The sequence below is a fragment of the Haliotis cracherodii genome, unplaced genomic scaffold (assembly GCF_022045235.1).
Source record: "Haliotis cracherodii isolate W230 unplaced genomic scaffold, xgHalCrac1.p SCAF_21, whole genome shotgun sequence".
NCBI classification, from domain to species: domain Eukaryota; kingdom Metazoa; phylum Mollusca; class Gastropoda; order Lepetellida; family Haliotidae; genus Haliotis; species Haliotis cracherodii.
Window position 1 is genome coordinate 8,345,762 of NW_027266277.1, and position 12,688 is coordinate 8,358,449.

The 12,688-nt window shown below is 36.6% G+C and overlaps 1 protein-coding gene across 1 annotated transcript in view; it reads right to left on the reverse strand.

Moving 5' to 3' along the window:
* LOC139470737 (ephrin type-B receptor 1-B-like) overlaps positions 1 to 12,688 on the reverse strand; it is a 114,778-nt gene that overhangs the window by 24,274 nt on the left and 77,816 nt on the right. Inside the window, 3 exon segments of the mRNA XM_071253014.1 lie at positions 319 to 443; positions 1,798 to 1,978; positions 4,696 to 4,851. Of these exon segments, the coding sequence (XP_071109115.1) occupies positions 319 to 443; positions 1,798 to 1,978; positions 4,696 to 4,851 (462 nt within the window).

The following is a 12,688-nucleotide window of genomic DNA, read 5'->3' on the forward strand; positions in this document are numbered from 1 at the left end:
AATAATACTCCTATTCATTAATAAAGATAACAATGAAATTATACCATGAAGTCATGATATTCTTTCCATAATATCTTAAAAATTATGCTCATGTTCACATTTGCTTGTCTCAATCTGTAGAACACAACAGCTGTGTGTGATTACTGACTTTCTGCATCATGGGTTTAGTAGAAAAAAGCCTAATAATAGCATCATATGTAAATAAATATATTTACTTGCTTTACAAAATTACCAATAATGATAAATAAGGACATGATTTCAGTTCCTTTTGCTTTTGAAAAAATGTTTTGTTGGAAAAAGTCTCTTTGACAAGAATACCTGAGACATCTGTGATTATGGTTATATCTGTTGATGAGATCTGACCACTGATCTCGGACACTCCATTCTCTGCATGCAACACTATCCTGTACTCAGTGCTGGCCTTCAGGTTGGACAGCGTCACCCTGAAACAGTCATGGGCATGGAGGAAGTAGCACACAAAATGGTGTTATTCATTCTTATGAGATAGATGAGAGTTATTCAGAACAGGAGAAACTAACTCTCACAGCAAGGAGTGAGTGAGTGAGTGAGTGAGTGAGTGAGTGAGTGAGTGAGTGAGTGAGTGAGTGAGTCATGTACCACTTCTGTGAAACCCATGAAAACTAGAAACAGGATCAGCAAAACCTGCATTTGAACCCAGGATCATAGTTGTCTGGCACGTGTAAGGGACACAACTCTGCATAGTGAATTGTAGTGTGCTAGATGATTCCCCTTACAACAATGAATACCAATCTTTAAACGGAAAGCTACATGCTGCATGAGATTCAATGCAACACATTTCAACCATATTTGGCTACTGTCTCCTGCTGCAGCACAAGCTGCCACACAACTATCTCTATTTCAATAGAGCTGATAATGAGAGGGGGATTATTTTACTTCCTTTTGTTTCTATGAGATGGAAACAACAAGAATGTTAATATCATGAGAATTCCCCTTAACGACTTGTTGATAAGAGAATTTCATGAATATTCATAAACCATTGTCCCTCTGCTTGTAGTGAACCTGGGTTAATTAAATTCTGAGTCACCCATCGAAGACATTTACAAAACACAAGCATATCTTTTTTTATCCCAATGCTTTTTAAAAAAATATTTGTTAGTTATTTGCAGATAATACAGTTTGTGGATAATAACGGTGAGTTGTGCGATCGTCCGATCGCTTCACACACGATTTCGCCGAAATTAATAAAAACAATATTATAAGGAATTTTGAAAAAATTAATGAAATAAGTTACAAACATAAGTCCAGATATACAAAGAACACTTTTTATAGCCAGACAGTGTAATTACATGATTATTTTGCGTACTTCAGTATGGATTTGTTGACATGGTATTTCTGGTGTTTCGTGCTCACAGTAATCTCTTTCCATGGGGGAAAAAAACATCCAAACTCATAATTCGTGTATAATGCGCGCCCCCTTCTACACCGCTGTGTTTTTTCGAAAAAAACGTGCGCACTATACTCAAGAAAATACGGTAAGCAAGAAATTATGAAAAATAAATTGTAACTGTTCATTTCTTTATAATGAAGTCATTCACATGCAAATCTAAAACTACAGTATGCATATGCATATTCATAGTTCACAAGACTAGCAAGAGCTGGCAATACAAAACAGGTCTTCAGAACAAGCTACATCCCCTCTGTCACAGATGATACACACATGTACTTATTATGGTCAGTGAAATAGAGCGGCAGACCAACATGCTCACAGCTAATGATGAAAAGCTGCAAGGCCAGCATCATGTTACTGCTTCTTACCTTGTGGTGTTGAATCCCGTCCAGCCGGGTGTGTACTTGACACTGTTGCCACACAGGTCACACTCCACCCTGTACTGAAGGTCTGGCCGCTGACCCAGGTCACTGGGTTGCTGCCACACCAAGGAAACTGATGTTGCTGTCAGCACGTCTATAACCAGTTGTCTTGGGGCAGAGGGGGGGCCTGAAACATTGACATCATCGTTTACCCCCACAGTAGCACTTTTTCTAGTCTGTCATACAGACCCTGAAACAAATATATCCAATACAGCTCATGCAAGTCTATAATGTTTAGCAAGTCTAGATTACTTTTGTATCTGAAAATGAAGAAAGTCTCTGGACTCCTTTTTATTATATTTTATAACTATTATTTAACAACTGTTTTTTTCTGTAAAATACGTTCATTTCAGAGACTAGATGTTAGTCTACACTTTGTCCTATACATAAACCATACATATTCGTCATGTACTTGTGAAGGAAAGACTCCCGTGTGCATCCCCCGTCCAGAAGTTATATCTCCTACGCATTGAAGCTCAGTCATGTTATTACATAAATTTTGAAGTGGTGATACAGGCAGAAGTCTTAAATTAGTGAGTTATGTTCAGCCACTGAAAGGGAAAAATATAACAAAACTGTCAAAATGCATAATACAAATTTTACAAGCAGGCTCAGTGCTTCCATGTTGGACGTTTCAGAGCACACCAATACAAGGATTCTACTAGCTGTATTTTAGCTGGGGGCTGCAAACTGGTAATATGTATCCTGTATGTTGATAAACAGTCAAACTGTGACGTCATGATCATTCTTACCGTGACTTCAGCCATACCTGTACACCTTCAGACTGTCCCCTAAACATGTATGTATCCCATATCTACAATGCAACTACTTCTCTTTCCTTCATGACAATGGTTTACAGTTAACTGCATAATCACAGCACAGCTTTCAACTGGGTTTGATATTAAGCCTGATTGAGTCATCAGCATATTGTGTCACTTATTCCAGCAACTATTTTAACATCTGCCAAGCATTAGTCTTTCTTCCATGATAAATGTGTTTCTATCATTCATACCCGACTTAACCAACTACAGAAAAGAGCAAGCAAGTGGACAACTTGGAGAGATTAGCATTAATCATGTCTCCCAGTCCCACAAATTACTTAAATATTGGCTATTCCATGCTACAAGATTGACAAAAATGTTAATTCATGGGAGACTGGCAATTTGGGCAGATACCTCACCATGTCATTTATTTGCAGCTGACTTGAGAAAAACGGACAAGGCTCAAATTCACATTTTCTGGAGGTATCAACAATTTTCGTTAATGCAACAGCCAACTACAGCATGAAATTAACAATCAAAAGAATCATCAACACACAATTTATCACATTGGCTTTTAAGTTGTCTAATATCAGGAAGGTTATGTTCATGAAGGAGAGGAATTATTCAGCACAATTGTGTAACACAAAATTGGCATTGAAGCTCAGATCGGAAATCATTTTAATTCACATGACATGATCCTTGAAGAAAATGGGAGCAGAGTTAGCTCCCTTGGGATATTCATATATTTTTTTATCTCCCTACCACTACCCCATCTAAGAGCAAGACACATGATTTATGATAGTTTTATGCCGGCCAAGTGCAACCAGCTCCTCCATCAAAAGTGCTTATTCATCCCTATCTTGATAAACCCTGCAACAAAATGGCTTTTCCCATGTGAAGAAATTAAGCAGACTTGTGATGCAGTCAAAGAATTGTGTGTTGAGTGTTAATTACCAACTAGAGTGACAACTTTCTTGATTTTTTGTCATCACCACTCAATGTCATTAAAGGCTCTAGGCAGTCACAAGCATGTTAGCCTTTTGCATTCTAGTCTTCTAACACACAGCTTCACAAGAAATCAATGCCCAGTCTTATTTCTACAAAAGTACATTTAAACATTGTCATACTGAAATATCAAAAATTGTCAATATTCCTATAATAACAAAAGAAATTGAATGAGGTAAGTAAATCAAACCAACTTCAATTTGTTATTATTTAATATACTAAATGTTGCTGATTGAAGTTTCATATAATTCTACGTTGCAAAATTATGACTTTGAAGAGAAAAAATCTTAGCAAAAGTTAAAAGAATGTAATGGATATTTACATGAAACTTGACAACATTTTCTGCATTTAACCAATTTCCTTCATAATAATGAATTTATCATAACACCAACACTACATGTACTATTATCAAATTATGGTGCTAGATCTCTTTCAAAAGCTTCAGGTTCATCCCTTAAACTGGTTCATGTTCGTGATGCCTCCAGCAGTCTTAAGCAACTTTTTGTATGTAGAAATGATGTTTAAGCTATGTTGGCCAAAAACCTTTCGAAAAAGAAATTGTTTGAACATTTTTTATACACATAATTGATTGTCAATTAAAAACATTCAAAAGGATAATGCATGATCTGTGTCAGAGGAGAGGCTCCTGATACAGATCAGAGCCAACCATCACCTGAGCTCACGAGGCCTTTGGTCCGGTTGAACTAAGAATAAATCTTTGGGAGCATGAAAACATATAGAATTATCTTTTTTTTGAGACAAGTGGGCAACTGACTGCTGACAGGAAACAAATTATCTCAGTAAAGGTTTCAGGTATGAACATTAAAATGTGTTGATTATACCAAAAATAGCACACAAAAAAGAGGGGATACATAATGTTTCCAATAATGACGAAAATCACACAGTAATCTCAACTAGATTAGTGAAATTGCACCATCCTGCTCCTGAAAACTTACTTCACATGTTTATGCTGGGGACTAGAAAAACAAATCAAGTAATCTGATATATTGATGAAATATAGTCAAGATATTTGTGTACCAGATTGTAATTAATGTTTGGTGTAACTGTATGTACTTACGAGAACAGGACATGGACTTGGGGTCATGAGGACTGCGATAATAGCCCATATTACATGGGCATTCTCTAGCTGCTGTGTCTGAGGAGTAGCTGTGGGGGGGACACTGTTGGCATGGGCTGTCTCCCTTCACAGATTTGTAGTATCGAGGAGGGCAAGCTGAAAATAATATAAATACCATGAATATATTATGTCATATTTATATCCACATTCAGAGTACATCATCTTAACATTCCTGGTGTTTTGGCTTAGTTGAGGCGGTATACTAATCATTGAAAACTGCTTTGCATTAGGAATACAAATAAAGTATTCCATTTCTTAATAATATTTCTGATGACCTTCACTTTCATTGGAGGTCACTGAGAATCTTCTAAAACACCATTCCAATTAGAAAAGCACAAGATATTGTGTACACAAGGTTTTTGGAACATCTGCTTCACACTTAGTGATCATGACCGTCACAGTCATCAAAATACATGTGAGAACATTACTAATGCAAACTCAGATGGCAATACAAATACTGACAATACGATAATGAAACTATTCACAAGAAACTTCATGAGTTAATGACCTTCCAAGTAACCTTGACATATAATAGGTGTTGAATGATTTAGAGCTTATCTTTACTAATTGGAAAAAGCTTGATTTTTTATGAATTAATTTGAAATTTCCTGAAGTTTGAGCCATGTATCGTGTGATCTCTAGTGACCTTGAACTTTTAAGGAGGTTGATGCAAATAAGACTTTTAATGTCGTCCAAATATATATATATACACATGTATATACATGTATATATATGTAAATATGTGTGTAGAACTCAGATTTATGGTGGGACTCTGATCCATGGCAGATTCTCAGATATATGGCGGATTCAACAAATAGGGCAGATATTGGTGGAAACTCAAATCTATGACAGATTATCACATGATATTAATAATTAGTTATTTCTACAGCGCTTAACATAGTATAGATTCCTATATTGCGGCAGATTTTTTACTATCAATGTCGTGATTTTTCAGGATTATTTATTGGTACGTTTCTTAAAAATGTTCGCCAGATTTCATCGTAGCTAACTTTCATCGTAGAAATAAATAATTTTTTTAAGACCTTCCGCACCATCCTTGCATTTGCCGGACTTGATAAAATCCTGAATATTTTCACGGTTCCCCACTGCAAGATTCAGAGCCTTCACATGAGAAACATCAAGATTTTTTTTAAATCATTTGAAAATGACTCAGCATTAGGGTCTTTCAACACTGTTTTTTTCCTGTTGACATGAATCCTCCATAAAAAAACTTTCATTTTCTATGGTGTTCAGATCTATTGTTTTCGACTGATCACTGTGTCGATCAGTTGAACTTACATGACAACATCACAGGCAAGGAGTTGTGACATCATCTCAAGCATGACGCCATATAACTATTGAATTGATTGCCCATTCACGGATAAGAGATCATTGCAAACATGACGTCATATGACGATGGGAATCTACCACAAATCTAAAAAATATGCCACGGATTTGAGTCCAGCCATAGATCTGAGTCCCACATATATATCCGGACAGTGCTAGAAACTAACATTTTTAGTCCACTAGTCCTTATAGTTATAACATATAGCAAAACTCATTAAAAAGGACAAATTTCTACTAGTCCTTATGATTCTTTAATTATTGGGCAGTTAGGCAAGGACTATAGGACTAGTGCCAATTGCTTATGCTACACGAGTGTACATGAAGTATATCAGGTATGAGTCTCTAACATCTGTCATCAATGCTTGGGTGAGAACAGTCGCAGTTGTGGTGGATCTTAAATTTGAGCGAACACATTGAGCAGCATTTTAAGTCAGACATCTTAAACAGGTTTGGCTACAAGCAGTGGAGGAGGGTTGCAGGCAGCAATGATACTTAGGAAATGTGGACTGTGATGCAGCCAGGGATTCTTAGTAACTAGCTGGGCAACAAGCTGTATCTTGGCAAAATAAACCGCTGCTTTCTTCCAATCCAATCTTGTATTGATTGGCAAAAGATAAATCTTTATTTCATAGTTTTACATTTCACCACCTATAAGCTAAGTTATACCATTTCTGTGATGTATGGTCTCAGAGGAAAGACGGCAAAACTGGCAAAATATCGATGACTGCCCCTTGAGACAAAGTAAAATGATTTTCTCCAAAACCAGGAAATGACATTTGTGAAAGTAAGCGACTGTTGAGACAAAAACTACTGACTGGGGGATTTAAGCACATAACTCTCTAGCTCCCTGTCAAGCTGAGTTGTCAGGTAGAAGGTTGCCCTATTGCAGTATGTATCAGAGAGAGTGGTCCCCAGAGGTAGTACACAACCAATATATGACACAAGGCTGTCCCTTCTGTAAGGGAGGTGGTGATCAAAACAGAACTGAATAAGCAGAGGAAGGAAGACTGCATACATAAAGTTTATTTTCCTGTTTTGTTTGTTTGTTTGTTTGTTGTCTAACACAGCACTCAGCAATATTCCAGCTATATGACGGCAGTCTGTATATAATCAAGTCTAGACCAGACAATCCAGTGACTGACTTCATGAGCATCAATCTACACAATTGGGATACAATGACATGCATCAACCAATTTAGCAAGCCTGACCACCGGATCCTGTAAGTCACCTTTTACGACAAGCATAGTTGCCTTTTACGGCAAGCATGGGTTGGTGAAGACCTATGCTACCCCGGCTATTCACGGGTTTCATCTTCCAATCTTGACTACAAGGATACCCCATATATCACTTATCAATCCTTTTTCTTGCACTAATCATTCTGGTAACCATCATTAAGACAAATTTCAAATAATTCAATACTGTTGATCAGATTACAAAAGCAATTATCCGTAATATAAACCTTTGTCAAAAAAAACATGCATGTCATATCCCAAAGACATCAGCAGCATTAGAAATCCGCACTTGTTCTGTAGTCCTTGCAAAATTGCCTGACAGTTAAGGTATCCTAATGCCAGTATCTGTGGTGGGTAAAGCCATCTTTATCATAGACAGTATGGCCAAATACAGTTGTCAGAGTCAAGTATGACACAATTGATGAAAACATTCACATTTTCAATACTAATTTTCATTACAACTTAGTGGTTGGTGTAACACTAAAGCAAACATTTAAGGTAATAATCAATATTTTTACTTAGTGTGTGACTGTGATAGATACTTGTATCAAGAAGTAAAAAAACTGTGATCCACCGATGCATCGGTGCATCGTCCCACAACTAATCAGTATGCAATGATAATCAGAAACAATAAATTGAAGAACCCCACTGGTGTTTACAAACAGTGGAACAAAATTTGTCTATTTGATGCTGGAGACAACATTTTAAGAGATTAAATGGAGTGCTACAGTGTTATCAGTGTTGCCAAATTGCCATTAAATGTTTCCGACAGGTAAAGATATTGATGGAATCAAATTTGAAGATAACATGCCTGTGACCAATTTCTCAACCTGTCTCAATGAATGATGACAAGCTGTTTCACATCGGCACACATTTCCAACATGCCTAAATCTTGCTACCATTAGATCATAGGTAATTACCCGGTATATTGCGAATATCAAAACATCTACTCCCAAGAAACGTTTGTTTAAAGCAGCCAGGCGCTACTGTCAAAACGACTTACACATCACTCTGCAAGTACACATCTTGTTCAAAGCTGAATGACAACAATGTTCCACCAAATCAAAACATGCAGACTACATGATCAACTATTCTGTGAATAATTACTGTCACATAAGGTCTGAACAGCACCGACAAATATCAAAAATCATATCAGGAGGCATTCAAACCAACACACTGAACATAGCAGCACCCCAGCTTGCTATGTTCTCTGTATATCTCTGTTGCGCATAGGGGTCATGTGTAATGTTCAATCAACAGTCTCAAATTAGTCATTATACACGCACGCACGCACGCACGCACGCACGCACGCACACCCACACACACACACACACACAAAAGTTTGCCACTATTTAGACTAAACCTTTTTCATTCCACCTATTCACCTATTGTTATTTTAAGGAAAAAAGGATGTTTTTCTTTCAAATTTGGATGATTTTTGTGTCCTGACTCTTCCCATGCTCATCAGCAAATATTACAAAGGTTGGACGAGACAGCCAATGAGTTTCTTTGTGAATGAACACTGTTTGTGTTTTCTCACAATCATTCTCATCCAGCCTATGAATAACTGAAGGCTGACTTGTTCACTGCTGCTCAAGTGCCCTGTTTCTCATAATACATCTTCCAGCTTTATGGTCCAAACCGAAATAAGTATATTATCCAAGTATAAAATGCTGACCAGAAGTTGTTCTTCATGACAATTCTACATTAACAATATCTTTGAACGAATTAAAATCCACATGTGATCTGACTGAAACCTGTAATCTGTTTTACCCGTGTAGGAATGTGTGACAGGCCAAGGCACTTGCCTCATGTGAAGCTAGTCATTCCACCTGTGTAACCTTGCCTGGGTTTGCAGCAAGCATGTTTGCACATTTTCACCAACACATGGTGAACAGCCAAAACTAGTTTACTTGTTTGCTGCATGGGAACATCTTTGTGATAACCTGGCTACTGCCAAGCCACGTAGTCTCCTCCGACCAGCCACCGAACACATCAAGCATGGTCCACAGTGACCCCCGGAAAACAATAGTCAAACAAAGGGAGGCATGCTCTCTGTCTCACAAGCAAACACAATCTACCTCCATCCAAGCTTCCAACACTTCACCAAAACAACAAATATTGAACCTTGTCCTGTACAAAGGCACATTGAAGATGGTGGAAAGGACTAACTTTAATCTCCTAAAACAATGCTCCTTTGTTGAAGCTGCCGGTCTTTTAATCCTTTTAAGTTCCACAATGGGTTGCATCAAATATGTTACAGAAATTTGTTGAGTTTTTTTACATTTAGGAATGCTTTCATGTCATGTTAGCAATGCTTGAAATTGGTTCTTGAGTTCTTGTTTTCTGTGTAAATAGTGTTGGTGTGATTAATGCGGAACATGGTTGTATCAGTAATACCCAAAACAATGTTATTCTAATTCTTATTCAAAATAATGATTGACTTCAAATTAAAAACATTGGTTACAAAAATACCTTTTATCTGTTTTGCACATCGATGTCTAAAACATGATTTTCTCAAGAGCCTGTGCCAAAACACTTCCAAACATATATGTATGGTCCAAAACAATATACAGGGCTCCAGATAATTTTTCATCATCAGTAGTATGTACTCTTTATTATTTCAATATAGGAGTACACTTAGAATTTAATGGATAATCTTGTATTTCATCTTAGATAAGCCCCACAGCATTGCTACAGATCAATAAACAATTTGTTTGTTTGTTGTTTAACGCCGCACTCAGCAATATTCCAGCTATACGACAGCGGTCTGTAAAATAATTGAGTCTGGACCAGACAATCCAGTGATTGACATCATGAGCATCGATCCACATGATTGGGATCGATGACATGTATCAACCAAGTCAGCGAGACTGACCACCCGATCCTGTTAGTCGCCTTTTACGACAAGCATAGTTGCCTTTTACGGCAAGTATGGGTTGCTGAAGACCTATTCTACCCCGGATCTTCACGGGTCTAAATAAACAATAAAAAATACCTTTTTCATTGTACATGTATGTCTATTGTATAATGCGCACCCTCCTCTAGGGTATCCCTTCAGCAAATTCAGGTCAACGAACAGGTGATAACAAACTTGGTCAATACAAATTTGAAATTTGAGATAAAACATCACTAGACTTGATGATTCACTGTTTTAAATTGCATTTCCAGTTCTACCAGGCATTGTTTTACATTCAGAGTTTAAGATTACCCTGTGTATTTTCTCATGAACTGAGCTGGACACGGCAATCAGCTGTACACACATTTTCTCATAGTCTACCGGTGATTCGGTTTAAAATTACCCAATCATATAACTTTATAAAGCATTTTGATGCAGAAACTGGAAGAATTGTACCTGAAACTATTATGTTATTAGGAATAAAATATTCTAATATCACGTTATTTTAGTTGCAGCTTTACTATATACATTTAATTTAATAATAACCATAAGCATAGCACTAACTTTGATAAGCTGATATGCTGGATATTTTTTACATATGGAATGATATACATATGGAATGACAGTAACCAGTCACTGTGGAGGCTCCCGTGCCCCGGCTCACAAAAAACTCCATGATGACAAACAGTCAAACTACAACAAAGTGACTTAACGAGTCAAAGTATGGCATTTATGATAAATGTATCCATTCTCTGTCACCGTTTCAAGGCGTCACCAAAATGAATGTAAACAATATTTAATGAAATTTTGAATGAAATGATTAAAATATGTTACAAACATAAGTCCAGATATACAATGAACACAGTTTATAACCTTTGCATTGGGGGAAAAAAAAGCAAAACTCATTATGGCTTTTATAATGTTCATCCCATTTATACAGCTGTGTTATTTGGATAAAGGTGCACACTATACTCAAGAAAATACATTGCCTGAAATCAGAACATAATTTTGGGGAAAAATATGTCTATAAATAAATGTTAGATCGTACATGTATGCTGTGATTCGTACCTATGTTTTCTAAATTACCCCCCACTGCATATTTTCCTCCATACACATATGCCGATACAGCCTTTATCTGGAGCCGTGAATATCTGTAAGTGGCACCATAGAAGCTGTTGTATCAATGAACACAGGGTTGACTTATGGATGTTAAGTCTCAACAAGTCTCCAGTACAATTTTTCAATATGTTGAAAATCAGACTTTGATTAAATATATAACTAAAGATTTGACCACAGCACTGGCTCACCTGCATATGGAGTCAACAGTTTAAAATGACAACAAAGACAGCCACTTAGCTCAAGTTGTAAGCATTTGCTATTCAAATATTTTTGCATAAATAATAAGGAATCCAAACCTAAAATCTAATGATTTGAACTATATTTGATGTCATCACAAAGAGAAATACATGCCAAAGTTCAGTTCCTTCAGTCAGAAGGTTAGAGCTCCAATGAGAGAATTGAAGATGGTCAAAACAAGGTCAGAAAAACAAAATATTGCAACCACGGAAGCCAGAACATAAGTATTGAATCATACAATAAACCAAACAAACACCAAATTTCACTACATTTTCACATGAATAGTGCCCCAGTACTGTAGGTCACCTTGATATGTAGTCAACAGTTTAATGCACAAAATAAATAGAACTTATCTCACAACTAGCGTAGTTACAAAATATGGCTGAGTAATGAATATAAATAGCTTTTTCAATATGGCTACCATATTGAATCAATGAACAAATTGGAATGTCATCATTGATGAAACAATTTAGGAACATGGTCAAAATGCAAAGGTGAAATAAGACCTGAAAATATAGCACAAAATGCAACATATATGTGTTGAGCCTTATAAAAAAATACACCAAATCTCATAACATTTTGAAAAAATATGGCTGAGACATTGCCAAAATAAGTCAAAATATATTGCAAAAATAATGGAATGTATGTGTTGATCCCCAAAACTAACTGCACATACAGTATGTGCCAAAAACATTTTGAGTCTACTGGCCCTAACAAGTCCCTAAGCATCACTTTCAGTAGATTTTAGTATTACTAAATGGACTAGTATTAGCTGAGTTTACAATACCAAACAGTATTTTACTAGACTCTGGCTTCAGACTAGAGGCTTAAGTCACAAAAGACATGCAGGACACGACATAAGTTCACTTGACTTTCAGTCAGGGTGCTAAAAACTTAATAATGCTAATGGTCTACTTTTCTATCATTCACAATGACATACCATATTCGACGTAATAAGCGCCCACAGCGATATTTGCAAATATATTGGCTAGTGAACAATCCCAATTAGCACCCCTTGCGATTGATCAATGTACACAAGACTTATTTATTTGCGTATAATACACACTCGTGTGTTATATGCACCCTTAATTATGGGCAA